The sequence below is a fragment of the Zonotrichia leucophrys genome, chromosome 6, assembly GCF_028769735.1.
Source record: "Zonotrichia leucophrys gambelii isolate GWCS_2022_RI chromosome 6, RI_Zleu_2.0, whole genome shotgun sequence".
Classification (NCBI taxonomy): Eukaryota; Metazoa; Chordata; class Aves; order Passeriformes; family Passerellidae; genus Zonotrichia; species Zonotrichia leucophrys.
The window spans coordinates 5709674-5733047 of record NC_088176.1 but is presented as its reverse complement, the minus strand read 5'-3'; the positions used below and the strand labels follow the sequence as shown (position 1 = coordinate 5733047).

Sequence of the window (23374 nt, the reverse complement as noted above, 5' to 3'; positions counted from 1 at the left end):
ATAAAACCCAAACCAAAACACAACAGAAAGAACACTCCAAGGTTTAGAAATCCACTATGCTACTAAAATGTAAACAAAAAACTAGCAATGACTTGCTACAAAACAGCAGATGTAGGACTTGAAGAGGTGAGAACAAAGAGACAACAGTCTGTGACAACTCAGGAGTGTTGAGAATTTTGAGGAATAGCAAGCAGTGCATTTCCTGGGTTTGGAAGAATAAGGGAGAATGCAATTATCATTGATCTGTGAGGTAAAAACCAAGACATTGAGATTGTTAATTTCCATTTAAACTCAAATTGGATAATCTTCCCCTTTGAAAAATCTGATTATTTTACCATAAAAGACATGTGGAAGAATGGTTATAATGTTTATCAGATGAACAAGTATTTAATTCATTCAGATACTGTCTCAGTGTCTTAGGATTTTTAAATCTAATTTTAAACCATTACTTTTAAACTACCTCTACTCTAATCCATCTCTAGGAAAGCTGAATGAGAAATGACTAAGACAAGCTGCATCACTCTGTGTGGAAAAAACCAAATTCATTGAAGCATACAAAAAAAATTAAACACTTCACAAAATCACAGAATGGTTTGGGTTGCAAGAGACCTTGAAGATCATCTCATTTCACCCCCTGCCATGGGCAGGGACACCTTCCACTGTCCCAGGTTGCTCCAAGCCCTGTCCAACCTGGCCTGGAATATTTCCAAGGATGGGGCACCACAGCTTATGCAATATATTTGTAGTGAAAGGCTTCACAAAGCAGTTTCATCCAATTGTTAGATTCTGCAGTTCATGACAAAGTGGATCACCCTCAAGAATGGCAACACAGCTTTTAAGGAAAGATGGAATTCTATTTTGTTTATAGAGATCATGCCCTTCTAAAACATTATAAGAAATTACTAGAGAGAGAAAGAGTCAATAAACTTGCTTCCAATGGAGTCAGAGCAAGCAGTAATGGATTTAAATTGCTGTACTGGAAATTAGGGTTAGACATTTACAAAAAATCTATCTACCTGCAAGGCTAATTAAGCAATAAAACATACTGCCAATTGGAATCAGCAGTGTTATCTCCATCAGCACAGGCTTTTAAGAACAACTAGATGTGCACCATCAGAAATATTTTTAGCTACAGTTCATCCTGATGTGAAGCAGAAAAACAGACAAATGTTAAAAATCTTGTTTTCTACAACTGTATAAACAGTTTTCATTATTAGTGAACATATCCAAAATAAATGTAAACAAGTGTGGACTTTTTTTATATTTTTAAAGTTCAAAGTACATTCATAATATTCTTCCTTCAGAAATCTATCCCTCCCTGTTCAATACAGCTCTTCAGAACTTAAGTTCAATTTATGGAATGTGTTTTCTGCTCTGGGAGTTGCACAGTTACTATCAATTTTCTAAATGGAAAATCTCACCATTTTGTCATCCAGGAACACTGTACTTGCTTGTCATTCTTCTCCATTCTGTATTTACAGAACTGACACCAATGTTTGAGTGGGAGAGAAGTTGTTAATTTAAAAAGGAATCCAAGGAAGCAAATTGTTTATCACACACAGAAGGTGTCTGCTTGCTTTCACATATCTAAGCCAAATAAAACAGGAATGTTATCTGAGCATGGTTCCAAGATAAAACCTCTCTCTCATTCCAAGATCCTTACAAAGCAACTTTTTAATAGAAGGTAACTTTCAGAGATGTAGAGGCATGAGATATGACTCAGTTAATGCAGCTTTAGCACCAAAATGGAAACTTCTATTGATCCAATGTAACTGGGGCTTGGGGAGCCCTGATTACCTCTCCACTGGTGCTCGACGCCATTCAGATTCCGGCTCCCCTCCTCTTCTCCAGGAGCTTTCTGACTCCCTGTCGCCCCAACGAGATTCCTGCATGCCAAGAGAAATTAGCAACATTCTCTGTGAATGTTTAAAACAAAGATTTTCAACATATAATTCACTCTTGAGCATGTTATGTCATTAAAAACTCACTTGCCACACTGCAGAACACAGAACTATTACGAGTTTGAGTAACTAAAGATTGTTTTTAACAGACTTTATTGTTTCTGCTGTAGTTCAAACAAACATGGTTCCCCTTGTGCCACACACTTTAACTGCAGGGTAGGATATATGCAAATACACTAAAAAGTTTATGAGAAGTGTATGAACAATTGAACAACAGCTACAGTCAGCCACAGCCACTACCTGTTGACACAAAAGAGATGTTCTAACAGTTTCGCTTTTCCTGGGCTTTTATAAAACAGGCATGAACTTAAGTAATTATTTACTTTTATGCTTTCTGATCTCATCAGGAAATGTAACTGAATACACTGAAAGCTGTCTGGCAAAACCAATTTTGTTCCCACTACTCAGTGCACAGAAGAGGTGAGGTATTAGTGATTCCCACAGGTTGCAAGGCAGAGCAATAATCAATCTGTATTTTTTAAAAATAAAGTGTCTCTCTCCATTGCCAGACAAATCATTTAAATGGATTTTTATGCCTTAATTCCGGAACTAGTTATCCAAACATCCTAAATACCTGATTTCACATAATCACACAACCTCTTTATAAGAAGGGTATTCCAGTTTTAAATCCCTCTTTGAAAAGTGCTTTTATTTGTCAATACAGCTTAACCAAGATCTTGTATATCCACTACTTTGTCTCCTTAAATTCTTTTGAAATTACTCCAAAAACCAACAGTGAGCAAAGAATCCCAAAACTGCAAATGGAATTTCTGGAGTGGTACAGGTATCTCTCTCAGAACCTGAGGCAGCTTTTCCATATAATCAAGTGCCCAAGACCTCTTATGTGAAAAATACCCATCAGGATTTTTTACTTGACAGACTGTCAAAACAATTTATACAAGCTGATAACTTATCTTCATAGTGTTCCTCAATGAAATATGTATTAAACAAAGAGAAAGGCTGTGGGGGATGAAATTTAAAACTAGTTCTCTTGAAAGGTGAGTTCTGAAAAAGTGGGTGTATAGAAGGCTTATGATACTTAATTACATTCTTTTAAACCATTAAATATTTCTAAGTAACTTTTGTTGTTTTATTTCCTGTTGGGTTGGGGCAACGAGTTTTCCCAAACCAAGTTATATTTGTAAAGAGAAAGCTGCACACACATCTTGGCTTTATGTTATTGCATGTTTCTTATAAAATACAAAACTATGCTTTTATGTTTAATCTGGGGGGAATTTTCCTTCAATACCCACTTGAATTTCTGACTTTTGCATGAGTCTTTCTGCACTTGCTTCCAACAGTTTTCCTTCTTTTTCTATTAAAGACAATTTTGTCCAATATTCATTTTAGTCTTTATTAATTTAGTTTTTAAACAGCTAGGAGATCTTAGTTTCCAAGTAATTTCTTTATTTTATTTTATTGCTAAACTAGAGTTTCCAGATCCTGATGGTGAGCTGAAACTAAGTGACAGTCATTTAATTATTCATTTTAGTCTTTATTAATTTAGTTTTTAAACAGCTTGGCTATCTTAGCATCCAGGCAATTTCTTTATTTTATTTTATTGCTAAACTAGAGTTTCCAGATCCTGATGGTGAGCTGAAACTAAGTGACAGTCATTTAATTATTCATTTTAGTCTTTATTAATTTAGTTTTTAAACAGCTTGGCTATCTTAGCGTCCAGGTAATTTCTTTATTTTATTTTATTGCTAAACTAGAGTTTCCAGATCCTGATGGTGAGCTGAAACTAAGTGACAGTCATTTAACTATTAAATTAGCCACTCACATTGTAACTTAAGAAATAAATAAATAAACTAACCTATGACTTTGCAATGCTAACACCTTATTTCAAATAAACTACTGAAGAAGGAGCAGTCAGAAAGAAAGAAACCTGCAGGAGTTACCCACCTTCCTTGAGAATGGGTCATCCAGCCCTCTCCTCTCCTCCTCTCGGCGGCGCTCTCTCTCCTCGATCTCCATTTCTCTCTGCCGTTTTTTCTTCTCCAGCTCCTCCAGTTTCTTGACCCTCTCCTGGTACTCGCGCTGCTCCTGCTCGCGCTTCTCGCGCTCGATGCGCTCCTTCTCCTCGCGCTCTGCACAGTTGGAGACACACAGAGAACTTGTTACCCACACTAATTCCATTGCTTTGCTGCATCCACAGAGGGGCTCCACAACACAATCTCTCCCCTTGGACTCTATAAAAAATAAACACTTAAAAATACAAGCATTTTGTATGATGTGCTTAGCTAACCACAAAGTGTTTTCTGCAAGTTGCCTAACTCAAAAGCAATAGGAAAAGGACCCTTGATACATCCATTAATAAGACATCTTGAACAGCTAGCAAGAAAGAAGTTCCAATACCTTTATGTTAATTCCATGTACAGACCATAACTGTAGCAACTAAAATATCAGCAACTACCTCAATCATAGCAGAGAATCCCTCCTTTAGAAAAAGTCAAACAAAAAAAATCAGCTAACAGTGTCAGAAATTTGATATTCATGACTGCTTCTGGTCTTGTTTGTTTTTAAATATTGCGTTGTGATGAACTCTGAAGCATAAAATCTTCAACCTCCAACTGACAAACAGGGCAGAAATTCATCCTGCAGTTTGCCAACCACCTCTTCTCCTCTAAAGCCCTGAAACAGGCTGTTAGGGATATCAGACACAACAATTCACAGGGAAAGGTGTGTGAGTCGTTTACAATTTTGGAGTTCTTGATCTGACACCAATGTTCTTTTCTCTTTAAGATGTGCACAAACAAGTGGCCAGAACTCCAACTATAGGCTAAAATCAAAGACTCATTTTTCATTAGCCTCCTTTACTTTATCTCCTCCTTCACTCATGTCTAGGAGCTACAAAGCTTTACCCTCCTGTCTATGCTGCACAGCTAAGCAAGGAAGGTGCACCAACTGGAAGTTGGAAAGACTTCCTCCAAACTCACGAAACAGGAAAAGCAGACACTAGCTGTGCTACAAAATGGGAAGGCTCAAGGATGCAAAGGATGAAGGATTCTCAATGCCACCTTTAAGCAGCTGCTCCTCCCGTAGCCTTTGCTCCTCCTCCTCCTTCTCCCTGTAGTAAGTGATGCGTCTCTCCTCTTTGCGCTGCTTCTTGCGCTCCTCCAGACGGTTCCGCCGCTCCTCTGCCAACCGCTCCTGGAACTGCTTCAGTTTATCCTGAAATGCCAACAAAACACCTCAGAACACCACTTTCATGTCTGAGAGCTAGGCAGTTACACAATTGGTAAATAAAGCTACACAGAAACTCAGAACAACTGCAACATTAATTTTGCTCCACTGAAAAATGAGCTGTTTGGCATGCCAAACTCTTCTGTAGTTGATTTTGTATAAAAGTACATACTCTAGCATAGAAGAAAGACACAATCAAATCACCATGTACAGCATTAGTCCTGCTTTTTCAGAAAGGAATTGCCTAAATCATAATTTATCTGTACCTAAACATAAAACCCAAAATTATCCCTATTATTACAAAGAATCATATGCAGTTACTAATTTATATTAGCATAACATCTCTTCTGCTTTTTTTGGAAAAGCCAGTTTTTACTGCCACATAGCCAAATACTCTAAGCTATAAACAGGCAGATACAGCTGCCTGCCTATACAGCACCCAATGATCCCTTACTAATACCTGTAATGAAATAAACAATTTACCCCTCTTTTATTTTCCATATTAACTACGCCAGAAACTGCCAAAAACTTTAAATGATACTACCTAGGAACAGGTGCAAGAAATTCAATTTAAAAGTCAAAGCAGAAAAGAAGCAATTCCACAGTTCTGAACCATTTTAAATACTAATTTGTTTCTAGTTTGATGAAGAATCAGTTTTAGTTCCTCACTTTAGGGGTGCACTTTGTTAGTAATGCCACATCTCATGTACCTCATAAACTGTTCGTCGTGATGCCTTGAGCCTGGCTTCAAATAAATCTCTATCCTCCAACATCCTGGAGAGTCTGCTCTTGTGCTCAAGGGCTTTCTCACGCTCCAGCTGCAGGGTGGTGATCTGAAAACAGAAAATATACAAAATATAACTTCACTATACATTTGGATTTAATCTACCCCAGCCACTAGAAGGTGAAATTTTCTCTACCGCTTTCAAAGCAAAGACAGAAGAAACTGCTGTCCACTAAAACAGTGAAATCACAAAGCTAACAATTTGTGAATTTGTGTAAAGATTTCAATCTTTCTTTTTTGGAAAAAGAAAACAGTGCAAACCCTACTATTTTTTCATGCATTGCTAACACATTTTATCAACTGAACAAAAAATTCTTACCCTTTCTTCTTCCTGTTGCTCCCACAGCTCCATATCATGCACTCTTTGTTCCTCATAGGCAGTTTTTATTAAAGGAATTTCTTCCAAGCGCTTCGCTCTCTCAAAGTAGTCAATCTGAATAAAAATAACACATCTTTAGTGTGAGATAATGCACACATACACCCCTGATTTCTGGAGACTTCTCCAATATAGCTGATATGTTATGGTAAAATAGCAACAACCACACTGGACCATCTCAGGTCAGCCTAACCAAGAACCTGCCAGGCAAGGATGCAGGAATGGAGAGAGGCACATCTTAATTCTCTATCAGCATCATACATTTTCAGCTCCCAGCACTTCCTGTGTTGAAAGTATTTTTATATTTTAAACAGTGGATTTCCTCTCTTGTCCTAAGCTCAAAGCTCCTCATATACAATAATGTACTTTGGAAAGAACTCCTGCATGTCTGGGGCTCACAGCATGAAGATCAAACTTCTACCTACAAACAGCTCTGAACACGGCTCCTGCTGGCTTCATTTGATGCTTCTCACTCCACTATCCATTGCAGGCAGTGCAAGAACAATCGCTCCCACCAGCAGCTCTTACAACAGGGACACTCTTACAGACTGGCACCACATCCTCTCTCTAGAAATCTGACAGAGGGGAACTATTTTACACAGACAATATCCCCACAGAAGTTAATCTGCATCATTGATAATTCTTGTTGGCCTCCTTTCAGACTTTCAGTTCAGCCACATCCTTTCAGACATAAAGAGACCAGAACAGCAGACAGAGCTCAAAATGCAGAGGAACCAAGTTCTCACTGCTGGCAAAGAATGTTAAGTTTGAAGTCCATCATTTAATATGCAAAGCCAAAGACAAGAGATTCTTTCCCCAGCTTTCCCTATATAAAGTTTTTAAATCTATCTAACCAGAACATAATTCAAAGACTTCCTTTTGTCACACTACTAATTTGGGGTTTTTTATGAAGAGCTTTGGAAAAAGCTTTTTTTTTGAAATCCAACTTAGTTGCACCCAGATCAGCCTTAGCCATGTTTGCTTTGACAGCTTCAGAGAACTCTAAGAGGAAGCCCTTGCTGACATTCCTTTTACAGAAGCTGTGCTGACTTTCCCAGGTAGATCATATTCGCTCAGGTGACTACTAATTCTACTGGTAATGGATTTTCTGCTCCTGTGTCCAGTGTAAGCAACAGCTTTAGAGGCCTGCAGTGTCCAAGATCCTCACTGGAACCTTTTTAACTAACCTGCCACCTCCTACTTGCCATTTTTCTTTAAACCAGTTTTAAGTGCCCCAAGTCACCAACTGTACCACAGAACCCCTGTTTCATTCCTGCATAGAGCAGGAAGCCCTGGCTGAGTTTCACCTTGCCCAGGCGGTGTGTTTCTATTTATTATGCCCCATTTCTCACACTTTTATAGCTACCCACGTTTCAGACAGATCCTTTTCTGCCATCTAGGAGGGCTCTAGCAGTGGAGTTTCCTCTCTTTCAGTGAGGACTAACACCATTCATTAATTTCACTTCTCCGTCACGGGCTCTCCTCCTCTGAACATTTAACCTGTTCTGAACATTTTTTAATTGCAAGTCTTCCCAACTAAGACTCAGTTCACATCCAGCTTAAGGGTCCTTGTTCAAATTAACTCCATTAATCAGAACATTAAATTTTGCACTGAAACCAGAGACCCAATTGGTTTATAACACATTTACCTTTCTTTAGTTTTAAACATTTCCAACACCAGTATTATATATGTGTGTGTATGCACATATATGCATCAATACAGATCACATTCACTAAAAAATTGTATGGACATTTTTACCCTTCCTACTTTGTACCTTTTTCTCCTGATTCTTCAGTCGTTCCTGAAGTTCCTTCTTTTCTTTTTCCAGTTGTTCCACTTGTTTAGCCATAATAAAGTCAGGATCCAATTCTTCAAGATCCTACAACCAAGTAAAGTTATCAACATAAAAAGGAGACAAAACTCCCACAGAAAGTGGTCTTTATTCCCTCAAGTAAAAATGGTCCTATCCAAACCCAGAACTGAAGTTTACTTAATTGTCTCATTTTTAGGAGAGACTTAAAGACTAGTTGCAGTACAAACCTATGAAACTCAGATAGCCCAGCAATGTAACACAGAAATAACAAAATAACTCCCCACTGCAACAATAAATCCCCTACCTCAATATCAATATCTTTAAACGCTTTGGCTCCCAGTTCAGTCTTCTTAATCTGCTCCAAGCGCTCCCGAACAGTTTTCTTTTTGATCTGCTCATGCTCCTGCAGGATCCTCTCCTTCTCCCTCTCCTTTGCCTCCTGGCGCAGCCTCTCCTCCTCAGCTTTCCTCACTTTCTGCAGTTCTGCTTCCCTTTGTTCCAGCTCCTCCTTTTCTCGCTGGATGTTCAAACTTTCCAGGCGCTCCTTTCTCTCCTCTATGGTCTGACGGCGTGCGAGGATCCGCTGGTGCTCCTTCCTGGAGTTCTTCAGGAAGGCAGTGACTGCCAGCTGATGCTGCTCTTCCTTCTCTTGCTGCATAGAAATGGAGAATAAGACAATGATGTAAACAATCCTTTAAAAAGGCAGTAAGCAAAGCAAGTGCTTCTCAAGGAAAATGCAAAGTTAATTCTATTCTCCCAACGTGCCAACTGAATGGAAGTACAGCTGTAGGGGCAAATCTAAGCAATCACTCATCCAAGTGGCATCCCAGGCAGTGCCAGCTGCCCAGAACCATGTGCACATGGAGAAAGTTGTCTGTAAAACACAATATTCTGCAACATGGTTTGGGTATCACAATTTGGCATTTTCTGTCCAAAAATATTGTACACCCAGATGTTATTGATATTGAAATCTCTAACTGGAATGGGTGTGTGGGCCAATCTTGTTTGTCTCTGTATGTGTTTGCAAGCACAGCATCACATGTACTGTATTTCATCAAAGCTGTTCTTTTCAATTTTGTTATTTTTGTTATTTTCCAAGCACACCAATAGAAGAAAAATGTATCCCAAATAACACAAAACACTCAGTGAGATGATTAAAAAGCAAGTCAATGACTTAAACATTATATTTAAAAGCATTTTCATTACCTTATAAAAACCACTAGGCTAGTAGACACTAGAACACAGGCTGCTCCATAAGCAGCCTTCCCACCCCCAGCACTGCCCAGAGCCCCCCACAGCTCTCTGTGGACATTCATGCTGTGCACACAAGGAGGTGTCACTGTGCCAGCTCAGGGAGCTGCCCATTTCCATGAGCCCAGCCAAGCATTCAGCCCAAATCAGCTGCCACACTCCCCCAGCCACGCTACTCCTGAAATGTGAGCACCCACAGGGTATTTTTAGTAGTCTGTCACTTCTAGGGCACTCAGCAAAAACACTGCAACATCCATACTTTGCTGCAGATCTGCACACATTTAAAGCTAAATGGAGGGGCCAGAAACACCAAAGTAAAAAGCTTTAGACAAATTTAATGGCTTTGTGAATTATTAGAAATGTGACAAATTAAAAGCTTTTAAGCAACTGACAAAAACGGAAGGTTTTGACCTGAATAGTGAAGGAAAAAAAGGATATCAACTTGTTCTGTAGCTTCTCTAACTACACAGATTGATATTAACCTTGATACTGTGTTCTCCAATTTTACAAGTGTAATGACCACTAATGAGTTAAATGAGGATTTAATTCAGCTACTTAACTGTACTTACATGTCAAGTCCAAGACTAATTGCCATTTCTATCCACAAATGTATAGTTAAAGCATGTTTTTTCTTTCAAAATAACAATGCAATACCCATCACAAATCAAATATTTTTAAGGGAAAACCTATATAAAAATATTTTTATCTTAAACACTATAAAATCACTAATGTATGTTCAAGCTAACATAATAAAGTGAGCATTGGGTGCCATGATACAGTTCTATGTTCTGCATTTAGATTTTAAGAATATTACTCAGTATTTCAATCTGTAGAGAATCTAACATGGACATGCTGCTATAAGCCTTTTTTCCCTATGGAACAAATATCTAATTTGTCAGCTATGAATCTTTCATAAACCTGAAACAAATGAAAAAATTACCACTGCTCTAGTAAAAGAAGTGAAGGTTTAATTTGCCACGACCAAAGCATGCTGGAAATCTGAGACTGATTTACACCTTGCTGCTACAGAGCTCTGGAAAACCTGAAATGTGAGTCTGACCTTGAAGCCAAGAGCCCCAGGGAGGAGGAAAAGAAGTGACAAAGATAGGTCAGTTTTTGAGCTGTGGGATGTTTGGTTCTATAAGGCTGCATTCCAAGTTTTTCACAACAGCATTTTCTCAAGGAAGAATAAATGAAGCAGGCTCTTGGATTTTCAAAAATGCATGCAAAACTTTAAACAAATCCTAGTTTTGTATTATTCACATATTATTCAGTTATTATTGTAATATAATTCACATATTATCAGTTATTATTTGTTATATCCTAAACCAGGTATTTGCAAGACTGGAAATTTTAAACTCAGGCCTCTTGTGTACATTTTGTCATATTTTAGTTATGACCAGAAACTAACTAGCTGAGTGCTTTAAGAATGACTTCTTCAAAAGCAAAAAAACTGATTAGCACTAAGCTGAAAAAAAGGAAAGTAAAATGTATGTCTAATCTGAGAAAACACATTCATTAAAATATAAGCTTTGTCAACACTCCCCTAAGACTTTAAACGACTTACCATTAAGTGAGGAGGCTTAATGACTGCAAGAGCCTTAGCCAGAGCTGAGGACATGGCAGTCAGCTGGTTTCTGATCTGCTCAGAAGGCATGCTCTGCAGCTGAGGGCCCAGGGGAGCGTCCTCTCTAGTACAGTAATTCAAATCTGAACCAAAACTCAGCGTCCGGGTTGTGTGATCAAGACGAACCTTTGCAAAAACAGAAAAAAGGGAAGAAAAAGGATTGTATTTTTTATTGAACAATTTCTCTATTGTTCTGCTTATGACCTCCATGAGTCAACAGCAGTTCTAAGCAGAAATAACTTTAAAAAAATGTTGTTATACCACTCAAATTAGTAGGAGAAAAACAGCACTGTCAATGAAGGTTTATTTCTATATTTTAGGAAAAAAATCCCCAAACAACAACTAAACCAAAATCATTGGAAGAGGCTGAACTTTCAATGATTCAATGAAGTTAGCACTGAAAGCCAAATCACTCTTGTCTCTTCCTGCACATTGCCAACCAGTTCCTTTTTATCACATGCAATACACATGACCCCAGACACGACACAAAGTCTTTTACAGCCCTCACCTGTAGGTCACAATGCCTGGCTGCATCCACGATACAGCGCTCCAGCTGGAAGGCATCCACAAAGGGAACCAGGGTGCACAGCCGAGCAAACTCAATGCTTTGATAAATCTGGGCCACCTGAATGTCAACAGAAACATCAGTCTTTTTCCTCAATAAAAAGAAATCAGAAGTAAAAGTTGTTGTACAGGTCTTAAAGTTAACTCGCTAAATTGTCAACAAATGAATGTATACATATTAATGTAGTTGCAAATACTGTTTGAGGATTCTATTTCTGTACTGTATTCAGATTAAACCCCATTCCTGAATGGCTGCTTTGTATGAAGGAGACTGGCAGCAGTAACTACATCCAGCTATGCTGCTAATTAGCCTTCAACTATTTCTTTAGCACACCAGAAATAACACTGCTCATCACTGGTAATGAAAGCAGGTCAATGAAATGTGCATTTTACAAAAAAAACTTAGATACAAATGCAATTTAAAAAAAAAGAAACTAAAAACCAAAGTGAAAGACTTCCCTCCATGATATTACTCCAAAGAGAAGTAATGAAGAAAATCTAGAGAGGATTACTACACCACTGTACCCCACTAACAAGTACAGCTACTACAGCTGTATTTAAATGATGCACAAACCGAAGATATGGGTTATATATTAGAAAAATGTATTTGAAAATCAAACAGTCTTCTATTTCATAGAAAGAAAAATTAGTTCAGCAATAAAGTTTCCAACTTAATCTTCCTCCAAAGCACATTCTAACTTATGTATACTTAGGAAAATACACTGTCTTTACTCATACCTGCTGCAGAAGGCGAAGGATGGTGTTGTTTTGCAGGTGAGGAATGTACAGCTGCAGCTCAGGTTCCTTCTCAGCTTGGTCCTTCACCCAGTTCAGAACCTATCAAAAGTCTGAAAAGTTACTCTATCTGCATTGACCTGTACAAACTTCACCATTAAAGTTACATTTCTGGTTTACACTCTTAAAACAAGAGCACTTCTGTCCAGATACTGTTTTACTGAAGTGCATCCTTTGATCAGAACACTTACAGTTACAAAGGAGAGCTGACAGTTTTTGTATGAAGGCGACTGACAGTACTGGCAACATTTACCACACTGCTAATTTACCTTCAAGTTCTTTTTAGCACCTCAAATATCTTTGTTCCCACTATCAAAGAAAAAGAACATGATGTGCTTCATCAACTGCAGAATTTACACTAATCTAATCAACAGCTCTCACATTATTCTACCTCCCAACACTCTACCTTTTAATAGTAAAACCAGTCATTGGTTCATCTTTCCACTTAGCATACAACCCACCTGCCAGCATGTGCCCACAGTATTCTTATTTTGCACCTTTAAACAAAATTAATTCAGTATCATCTCCACCAACAAAACCTTCTGACACATTATCAAACCTCTGCACTTTTATGGAGCCCTCTGAAAAGCATCCAAAAGACCTGAGTGAATTTTCATTCTACTTCAGTAACCTGTGTACATGCAATGCACATGCCATGGTGATGCTGGTTGATATTTACCACAAATCAATATTGAAATAACAGACTATTAGTCAAGACCAATTGCTACACACACAGAGCTACAAAAACCTTACCTTGCTGACACGGGCACTCAACTTGAGGGGGTGAAAGTCTACTTCAAGCCAATTGTAAAGTTCTTTCACTTCTGGGACAACATATTGCACTACATTGAACCTGACCTACAGTCAACAAAAAAAAAAATCCAAAGATCTCAATATAAATACAGTATTAACCAATAGTTAATGCTTTAAGAATTTCATATTCAACAAGTTAAACAGGAAACAGATGTGTTTAATACAGGAAACTAGGTATTTTTCATTACATTCTTAACTGCAGTGACAGTAATTCTACACTACATCGCTTAAATGTAGTTAAAAATGGAAAAGTGGAAAAAAAACAATCTAACCAGACTAGAATACCATTCTCAGCCATTTTTTAAGACACAAGCCTACTACACAAACATAGGCCCACATCCAAACTAAAATCACACATCTCTGTTCATTATTAAATTTCTGAAGCCTTAAATTGTGGGTCTGAGGCAGACTGGAGAGGTACTGCAAGAAGAATTAATTCAAATTGTAAAATGAGCTTTGAACCTAAATTTTAGATATGAGTGCAAATGACTGCAAGAAATTCAAACATTCTCTGAAAATACCCATTACTTAATGTCTAATTTGTTTATGAACATTAGGGGAGGTCTGAGGATAGATAAATCTAACATCCTTTCAAATTAAACACAAGGAAGTTTTCATAATCACTTAGATCCATATGGTCCAACATTTGACATCTGGCCTGTGCTTATCCAAAACACATTTAAAACAGAAAAATAAGCACTTGGTTCAGTTAATTACACACTTCAGAGCTGGAAAAAACCCCCAAAGTTCTAGATTCTAACATGTCTCAGATCCCCCAGTGTTTCAAATCAGTATTTGTAGTTTGGGTGACATAAAAGACTGGAAATGGCAGTGATAATGAACACTTACAAACACTCCTTGTGAATCTGCAATTAAGTTCCAATTACCCACACAGCTGTTTTAGCTATTAAGTTGCCATCCCACAGCTAAGCAGAGCGCTCTAGAAGGAGCAGCACTCAGCAGTGAGGAGCTGCTGAGCTGACCCCCAGCACCCACCATGTCATTGATGAGGCTGGCCCGGGTGGGGGGCGCCTGCAGCCCCAGCAGCGTGGCCAGGCGCCGCTGCTTCTCCACGATGATCCCGTCCATGTCCAGGAGACGAGCGATATCAGTTCTCTCTGGGGTTATGGGAATGGACAGAGTGGCCAAAAGGACTCGAGTGGACATCCTGGTGACAAAGCAGAAGTGCAAAATGAATGCTTACTAATTCCTGTTCATGGATGTACCAGTTCAAGAGAGGAATGGGGAGCATCCATGATGCAAAACTGTAAAAACACCAGAAATAACAGAGGAGACATCAACTATAGCATGAGAAGAAACAGTGAAATCTTGTGAGGAAAATACCACCACTCAAAAGAGAAAAAGAAAACAAATCCCCAGATATTTATTGACTTGCATATCTCCTCAGTAAAGGAAAGAAGCTTAACTAAGGTGATGCTAATGTTCACAATACTTACACTGCAGCTTTGTAAAACATCCTCCTTGCTCTAGATTTCTTTTGAGGCAATTAGTACTGGCCAATTTAGGCAGAGCTGCTCATAGCCATACATGTCATCTGCTTCTTTTGGGGTACAATTTAGTTTATTTTTGAACCTAGGGGGTTAAAAGCAGATTCTAAGATCACAGCAAGCATCTTTCCCCACCTCTGCATCTCCTCTTGTGTGAGATTCTTTCGCATTTCTCTCGATAAGTGATAAAGGCGGTGAAGGGTGGATGCGTGAAAAAGAGCATTTCCTGATTTCCAGAAGACAGTTGAGACTTTGTGGTAGTAATTTGCCATCAGCTGTGGTTTGGGTGGCTTCTTAGACAATGCAAACAGTCCATGAATATCTTCCACTGCTTTGAAAGCTTCCTAAAAAAACCCAAAACAACCAAATACACCATTGTTAGGAAGTTTTTTGCAACATCATGAAAAACGGAAAAATATAAATTTATTAAAGGTTATAAGACTATAAAATATTTAATACTACTGAAAGCTGTGATCTTCAATCACTTTCAAATCTGAAAATTTTGTCAGCTACATGAAATTACATCTTTCTTAATAAATTATTTGGACATATTCACTTTAACTATCTGCTTAGAAGCTGGTATTTTTGAAAACTTGTTTCATTCCGATTTTCAAGCTACAAACCAAGTGGGTGGGGAGCCAAACAAAAAAATCTCTCAAAGTTCTACCATCAAACCTTGGTTTGAAATGCTGGAGGAGCACCAGTCTGTGCATTCAATATTCTAGATATTAAAACTTTATTCTTTAGCTCTTATCCTCTCTTCACCTTGCTGCATGTACCATGAGACAAGAACAGCTTGGAGAAAATTCTGGAAAGGCTGCAGAGCAAGCGTGATGGGGAGCCCTGGCGCATACCTGCCACAGCTCCATGCTGATAGCACTGTCCAGCTGCACCAGCCTGGTCTCCAGGTGCATGGACTGGCTGTCAGGGTTGTTGAGGTTGATGGCTGTGCTTTGGTTGTGGTGCCGCTGGATCTGCCCCAGGTGCATGCGCAGGTTATCGCAGAGCTTGCGGAACTCCGCTTTGCGCGTGTACTGCAGGCAGAACTTGAAAGCTGCAAAAAGGAACGATGGAAATGCAAAATGTTCACTAATGGTGACTTCATGGTACTTCTAAATGGGATTCAAGTATGTAAATCAGTACACTTAAAAAAATCTTCATTTGCAGTCAAAAGACATCTCAAACATGATACAATCTGTCACACATAATGAGTAAGTGACAATGCAGCGCATTTTCATCTTGACCTCAAAAGATGAAGATGTTTCCACATAATTAAGATTAAAAAGCAAAGGGAATACTTTAAGTCTCTTTTAAAATGTTCTAATTTATGTAGTGATTCCAGCTTTTAGTCTGAACTAAGAGCACACAAAATCCTGTGAATGGCATGAATTCAGGTTTTGGCTTTGTAAAATGTGGGGCAAAAATTCTCAAGTCATCTAAAGATGGTAAAGTCAAACAAAGCTTTCAAATGACTGGATATTACACAGACTAAAACCCTGTCATTAATCCCACAGCTCTCAAACACCAGTCCTTGTTCTGGTTTCCAGAGATAAGCACAACACAAGTGCAGGAAAGAGGCCAAGAAGAGAGGATGGACTGTAGAGGGGGATCAAGACCACCCAAAACCCTGGAAGCCCTCCAACCCATTTCCAGAAAGGTCCAGAAGAACAGATGGAGCATGAGAACAGATCTGCATAACAAGTGAGAAACTCATCTATAAAAAGGTCAAGCCCAGGTGTGTGTACACCCCGGGACACCCCCATCAGCTGGATCAACACTGAGGACTGGTGACTTCTCTCTTTTACCCTCCCATTCTTTCTCTCTAACCCTCTTCTTTAATTCAACCCTCTCTTGTTCCACCCTATCCCTTTACCCAGAACCCACTTATGGGGGTTATACTGGGACTAACACACCAATTTTCATGCCAAGCATGTCATTCACTACTAAACTCTGTAAGCTTTCGAGGACCCTCTGATTCTTGTTGTTCCTTTTGACCACATGCATCTACAAATCTTGATGCTCTCCTCCCTTTAAGGAGGACACACCACATCATTACAGTTCAAGTTTCCAACTTTGGCACCTACCTTGCTGTGCAATGTCATGGTACAGGCGTTCTACTCGAGAATTATTTCGGAGAAGATCCAAACACTGTCTATAGGACTCCCACAGAAATTTAACCCAGGGTGTCAAAAGCAGGCGGTCAGTACGATCCTGAGTGTCCTCTCCACTTACAGCACTCAAAAGAACACTTCAGTCAGGACAGTGGGGTAAGGAAAGAGAAAAAAGAGAAGTGGGTTATTCTCTAGAATTCTTTCGCATCAATTTTTCTTACCAGGTTCTAAGACGAGTCTGGACAAATCTGAACAGCTGATTGCTGCTGAATGGTCTATTGCTTATTTTCAAACTGATCCCTCAGATGGCTCCCTTTTCCTTTAAAGGATGCAGATAAATATTTCAAAATTGTAAGTTTCAAACTTTGGCCACTGCCTATATGACTGACATGTTCAAGCTCCAGAGGTAAGACATCAGAAACTTGTATCCTTCAAAGGAAACTAAGTCCAGGATTTTCACCTTCCCTTTCCTAGCAGGGAGCTGTGTCCTGTACCTCTGTTAGAGTCAAGTATCAGTGCCAATGCAGACACTTTAGTACTTGCTGACACTTCCCTTTTAGTCACCAGCACTGCTGCCAGAGTTCACTTCATGTTGACATGTGACACAAATGCTGTGGTATCATCTGCACACATCAGAAACCAGAATATTCACCAGAATACTCACACCAGCATTTCAAATCCTTTACAAATTCTGACATGAAACAGATGATTAAATACATCAGAAGTAAGACACAATAATCTTGCACTTAGAACTTCATTCCCAAGACACTGAGACCAATTCAGTGCTATGATCCCTTTCTGCTAAACAATCCACTTAACATATTAAACTCACAAAAAACCATCTTCCCTAAGCCTCCATTTGGAAAATTCTTTTTGAACTGTTTTTAATATAAAGTCTCAACTCTTGTATCTTTTCTACTACACCATTTGCAGTTTTAATTTGCATCCTTGGGTACTACATACACTATTAAACACGACACATCACCAGTGCTTTCTCTAAAAGATCAAGAGGTGAATCCAGCAAAAAAGCATGAGAAGTCCAAAAACCAGGACCTAAAAAACACTAAGGAAACTGTGCTTGTTTAGAGGAGAAGTGTGATTGAAAAGATCCATTCTCTAGTCCTCTGTTATAGAAAGGAGAACAAGGAAGAGAGGTCAGTCAATCTTCACTGTTTAACTATTAGTGGATTCCTCTGTAACAATTTCAGGCGCTGAAATAACATGAATGGCACTGCCCCCTATTGAAGACACGTCTGTCACCTCCTCTTTTTTGCAACCAACTTCTACTAGAGAATTTTGCTCTTAACATGTAAATACAGAGCAGGTTTTTATGAGTATTATTTGACTACTACAACTCTATTCCTACACAAAACAAATATTCAGTAATTTCTTCCAATTTTCTATCATTTCTATCACCATACTATGTTCTCATTACCTATCCTATTAATTCTCTCTTGACTGTACATATGTTCTTTCTTCTATTATCTCATCACTTAACCAAGCAAATATAAAGTAACATTTCCTTTTGTTTGTATGTGCACAATGTGGTCAGAAGAAATGAAGGCTATCACACACAAGAATTACATTGATCTGATATAATTAACAGCATCTCTACATCAACTAGTAATAATCAGTTTGCCATAATAAACTCTCCAAAACCACTACAGATGCAGCTTGGAGCAGTGGCAGTCACCACTGGAAAGTGGTGACCCAACTCCCAGAACCACTCCCAATGCACCTAGATTTTCTACTCCTTACTGCTTGCTTTCTTTACTCAGGATTTTATTCAATGTAAAATTCCTGCCTTTATCCCTACCTTTAAAACCTCTAGAACACCACTAGTATTCCATTTCAAGTCTACCACATTTTTATCTCAGCTCTGTGAATTAAATTAGGGATACTTTCTGTGAATTGCTACATTTTAAAGACAGGCTGCTCACCTTTCTGGAGTCTGAATGTTATCCAAGTCTTCTATGTCCAGTACCATCTGCTGGGATTCTTCCTTAGCTGCTTCTGTTTTTTCTTCAGCTAATTTTAAATAGGCTCGAACAACATCCTCCAAGGATTTGATGTTAACCTACACCAAAGGCAAAAAAATGGGAAGATGTTTCCACCCACAATAGGCAACATATCTTTTAAAATGTAACTGCTACAAACCCAGGAATATCTAAAAGGCAGGTTAATCCTAATTCAGGACAAATCAGTTACTTTTAGATTATATCAGCTGACAGATACCACTCTTGCTATAAATACATCCAATAAAAATTCAAAAGCCATACCTGCTGGCAAATATTCTTGTACTGGTACAATCCCTCTTTTGCCAGGTGGCTCTTGCGCAGATCCACGCAGAGCTCCAGGTACTTCAGCATAATCGGCTCGTGGATTTTCTGCCATGTTCGGTGTTTCTTACTTTTCATAACATCATAGAGAACATCGAGGGCAGGCTGCTTTTTGCCAACCTCAAGAAATTCTGAAAGTAAAATCCCAGTTAGTAAAAACTTGCACACCAGAAGATGCATTTTTTTATGCTTAACACAGGAAACACTCAGTATTTCATTAATTCTATCTAGAGTACATTGGTGGTTTGATTTAGTTGGTCAGACCAAAAACATTGGCAACTCAGTGCCAGTCATTCAATGACATAACTGGCAAACAAATGTTGACCAGGAAATTTACATGGGAATTTCAGGATAGCCGAGCTGTCTCTCCATCCATCCAGGCATGACTGAGCACTTCATACACACGAATATGTATGAATGCCCACATCCAGTTTTAACCATCCTGGTTTCATCAAGGATGAGGAGGCTTGTGGGTACAGCACCTACCATGGGCATTTAACAAGGTACACAACATACCACAAATGTGACTGAATGTACTGCTCTCAGGTGAGGGAGGGAAGAAGGAAAAAAACTTAGCAAAGTTGTTCATTTGCAGTTTTTAACTCCTGAGTGGTTTAGCACTTCAGTTTACAGAAGTTACATCAAAAGCTGCTGCAGTTCAGTTGAAAGGTCAGACACTTTTTAGATCAGCCTTGCTGCTGAAACCAGTGCCCCATTTACTCATCCCTAAGCAGCTGCTGTCATTAACAGGAGCTCTCAGCATCACAGCAACTCCCACCTCTGACACCCCACACATTCTGCCTTGCACAAAACACAGCAAAGCACCCACATCCACACAGACCCTGCTCTGAATGCACTCTGCACTGCAGAACAGCAGGAGAAATGAACACACAGAATGGGAAGCAAACAGGTTTAAAAGATAAGGGAGGTCAAGCACAGCCAGTGGGAAATATGCCTGTTCTTAAAGGCTGAGGGTGGAGTCAGTACTGCCATGAAGTACCTTGGAAAGCACTCATTCCTAAAGAAATAATGGCAGAAACTGTTAAAGTAGGGGCCTGCTCCAGGGACTCAGATGTCAGACAGCTTCCAAGTTTTGGAATCTCAAATTTGAAGTTAAACATGGCAAAAGGTTTAGACTGAAAGCAGCAGAGTGGTTTTAATTTAAGGACAACAACAGCTCATATTCATGGATCAGTTTATGTAAATACTGAGCTGGCAGAAGATGAGCAAGCTCCTGTCTAGAGAAAGCACCTGATACAACTGAAGATAATCAAAGTTACGGTGTGGCAGTGCCCAGCAGTACTTTACTCACCAGGGGAATTCTAATAAAGCTACCCTCCATCCCATAATTTGCATTGCTCTTCTATCTCAGAGCTGCTTTTGAGACAATTACTGTTGAGCTTTACACTTTATTTACGAAAATAAACTTGAAAGGCAAGTTTGATCCTGCAACAATGCCAGGGCACTCCAAGCACAGCGCTCAGTGGTCGATAACCAACTGGACAAAGCACAAAATTAATTTATGTTGTTTTGAAACTTTTAATTAACTCTGGCCAAGCAGGTTCTTACAAGTAAGTCAAATAATTAAGGCTAATTTAAGAGACACTTCAGTAAAAGCACAAAATGAACCTGAAGAATCAAATACAGCACACAATGCCAAGCTCTGCAGTAGGAACTGTAAGTTATGGAAACTCAGATCTGTAACATATAAACTGTAAAGCTGAGTCCATAAGTAGCTGTAAGAGTTACCTTCTTTTTGTACTTTTATACTCCTTAAAATGCTAACAGGTATCCAGAGTAGCAACTGAAGCTGAGTGGTAAAGAACCAGCTGATACACATCAACTCACCTACTGCTGCTAACCCCAAATCCTGAATTAAGCTCAGTTTTCAATCTGAGAAAGCATGTCACTACAAGAGGTGACAAAGATGTCAAGTGCTTTACAGTATCTCTAACAGTGAGCAGGCTGTTATCTGCAACAATAAAACACTCCTTAAAGTTGCATTACATGCCTGAGTACAAAGCAATGCCAAATATAACAATAGCTGAGGGTTTGCCTTGACCTACATTTATCAATTATAAAAACACTTTTCCTACATATCTGTATATACTTAAAATCCTTCATTCTCTTTGTATTTCCAAACATCACCTCTGTATGTTGAAGACGCTGAGAACATGAAGTGCTTCTAATGCTCACTTGAGCCTTATAAAACACACACTGAAACTCTGGAAACTGCACTGAATGTCCCCATTAAAAATGCCAGTTTAACACTAAACTGCTTCCTGCAACACACAATCTGCCTTAGGTACGACTTTCCACCCTTTAATATGCTTGGCTGTGGTTAGATTGAGCCCCTGCAGTTTGTAAGATGTGACACTGCTTGTCATGTTTTCCACTCAGCCCACTGAAATTCAGGATTGCCAGCATCTGTCTGGAGAACACCCCCTGCAGTTCCACTCCTTCACTTCAACACAACATAGCAGACTTGCAGCACTATAAGAAATGCGAACTTAAATTCCAGGAAAGCATCAATAATAATAATAATGAGCAGCTTGAAGTCAATATTTCAGAAATGTGACTTGCACACCAAATACCACTTCCTCTACCCAAGTATTTGCAAATATAAATAAAATTTATATATTATGGTATGTGCATCTTTTCCAGTGAAAGGACTGATACAACACATCTTCATCCCTGAACGCTGACTGAAGCTGATTTTATCTTTCATTGTTTTATCTTTGTGGGAAAAATTTTTACAATGAATTTTTGATTAAAAATCTTGAGGATGTGCAGTACATCCACATTTTCTTGTTACACTAAGTACTTTAATAATGCAGAGTCCCCAGACCACACAGCCTCTCCTACTGTCATTTAAAGGCCCATAAATCGTCTGTAAGTTGTGGATGTGTTTTAGTGTCATCTTTCGATCAGCCCTGTGACAATGATCAGTCTAAATGGTCTCGCTAAGGGCCTAAAATAGGATACTATAAAAAACAGAAGCGTCAAAGCCATATGTTTGGCCCGAAATGAGCCAGCTGATAAATATAACCAGTCCAGCAAGCAACGGCTACAGCGCTGAATTGTCTCCCTAGATCGGTCTTCCAGGGCCAAGCCAGCGTTACCAGCCTGTGCGGCAGCGAGGGAGTTTTACCATTTGCGTTCTCGCCGGAGTCACGCGAAGGACGGGACACAGCACACGATGCACACAAGGGCCTGGAATGAGCCCGCGTGTGCGCTCACCCCGGCAGGGCAGCGCGCTCCGGCCCGCTCATGGCCAGGCCGGCGGGCTGAGGCCGTGCCAGCCGCGGCTCCCCCTGCGCCCGGAGGCGGCCGTGGGGCCCCGGGGAGCGGGAGGCGGGGCCGGGCCCGCTCCCCGCGCCCGCCGGGCCTGCCTCCCCTCCGCCATGCGGCGCGGCCGCGCCGGCCCTACCCGGCCCTTTCCCCGCGCCGCCGCCGCACCGCCCGCTCCCACCCGGGCAGGCGCTCCCGGCCGCCTCCGCTCAGCACCGGGGGATTCCGGGTGGGCTCTCCCGGGCGGGCCCGGCCGCGGGGTCCCGAGGCGGGCGCGGCCGGGAGCCGGGGAACGGAGCGGGAGGCGACCCGGCGCTGTGTGTGTGTGTGTGGGCGCGGCCCGCACTGACCGTTCGCCCGCTTCAGGGCGTTCTCGGGCCGCTGGAAGTACACCGGCATGATGGCGGCGGCGGCGGCTCCTCACGGGGCGGCGGCGGCTCCGAGCTCCAGCCAGGCGGCACGCGCGGCCGGAAAGGGAGGGAGCGCCAGGGGAAGGGGAGGGAAAGGGGCCCGCGCGCGCCGCCACGGCCGCGGCGGCGGAAGCGGAAACCCCGCCCGGCGCGCGCGGGCTGCCGGCCGGACCGGCACCGGGACCGGAGCCACGGGGCAATGGAATCGGGACCGGGAGGGGATCGTGGGGGAATCGCGGAAAAGGCGGGAGGGGAATTGGGACCAGAAGCCTGAAGGGATCGTGAGATGGGGTCATGGGGAGATCGGGCCTGTGAGGGGAGCGCGGGGCGAGCTCCACAAAGCCCTTTGTCCGAACGAGCCTTAAATCGGGGGGTTTAGCGGGGGGGGGGGCGGTCGGGTGGCGCTGAGCCCCATGTGAGTCGTTCGCCTCTCTCGCACACTCTGTTATTAGCATTGTTGTTACTGTTCGTTTTCCTATCCTTTATCTGCTTCTAGTAAATTGTTCTTAGCCCAACCCGCGATCTTTCCCTTTTTGTTCTCCAT

General features: G+C 40.6%; 1 protein-coding gene and 1 non-coding gene across 2 annotated transcripts in view; both read right to left on the bottom strand.

The window, feature by feature from the left end:
- Nucleotides 1-22926, bottom strand: part of EIF3A (eukaryotic translation initiation factor 3 subunit A) — a 29243-nt gene extending 6317 nt beyond the window's left edge. Inside the window, exons 1-18 of the mRNA XM_064716541.1 lie at nt 22771-22926; nt 19070-19260; nt 18731-18867; nt 16764-16927; nt 15534-15733; nt 14815-15023; nt 14168-14339; nt 13112-13216; nt 12302-12400; nt 11508-11624; nt 10940-11125; nt 8426-8773; nt 8083-8187; nt 6251-6364; nt 5858-5980; nt 4982-5135; nt 3867-4051; nt 1798-1886 (exon numbers count right to left, since the gene is read on the bottom strand). Coding sequence (XP_064572611.1) covers nt 1798-1886; nt 3867-4051; nt 4982-5135; nt 5858-5980; nt 6251-6364; nt 8083-8187; nt 8426-8773; nt 10940-11125; nt 11508-11624; nt 12302-12400; nt 13112-13216; nt 14168-14339; nt 14815-15023; nt 15534-15733; nt 16764-16927; nt 18731-18867; nt 19070-19260; nt 22771-22819 — 2747 coding nt within the window. The 5' untranslated portion in view covers nt 22820-22926. The remainder of the gene's footprint in view (nt 1-1797; nt 1887-3866; nt 4052-4981; nt 5136-5857; nt 5981-6250; nt 6365-8082; nt 8188-8425; nt 8774-10939; nt 11126-11507; nt 11625-12301; nt 12401-13111; nt 13217-14167; nt 14340-14814; nt 15024-15533; nt 15734-16763; nt 16928-18730; nt 18868-19069; nt 19261-22770) is intronic.
- Nucleotides 11819-11951, bottom strand: LOC135450009 (small nucleolar RNA SNORA19). Its single transcript, XR_010440919.1, has one exon. It is a non-coding gene; the product is annotated as a small nucleolar RNA SNORA19 (small nucleolar RNA).
- Nucleotides 22927-23374: the final 448 nt, after the last annotated feature.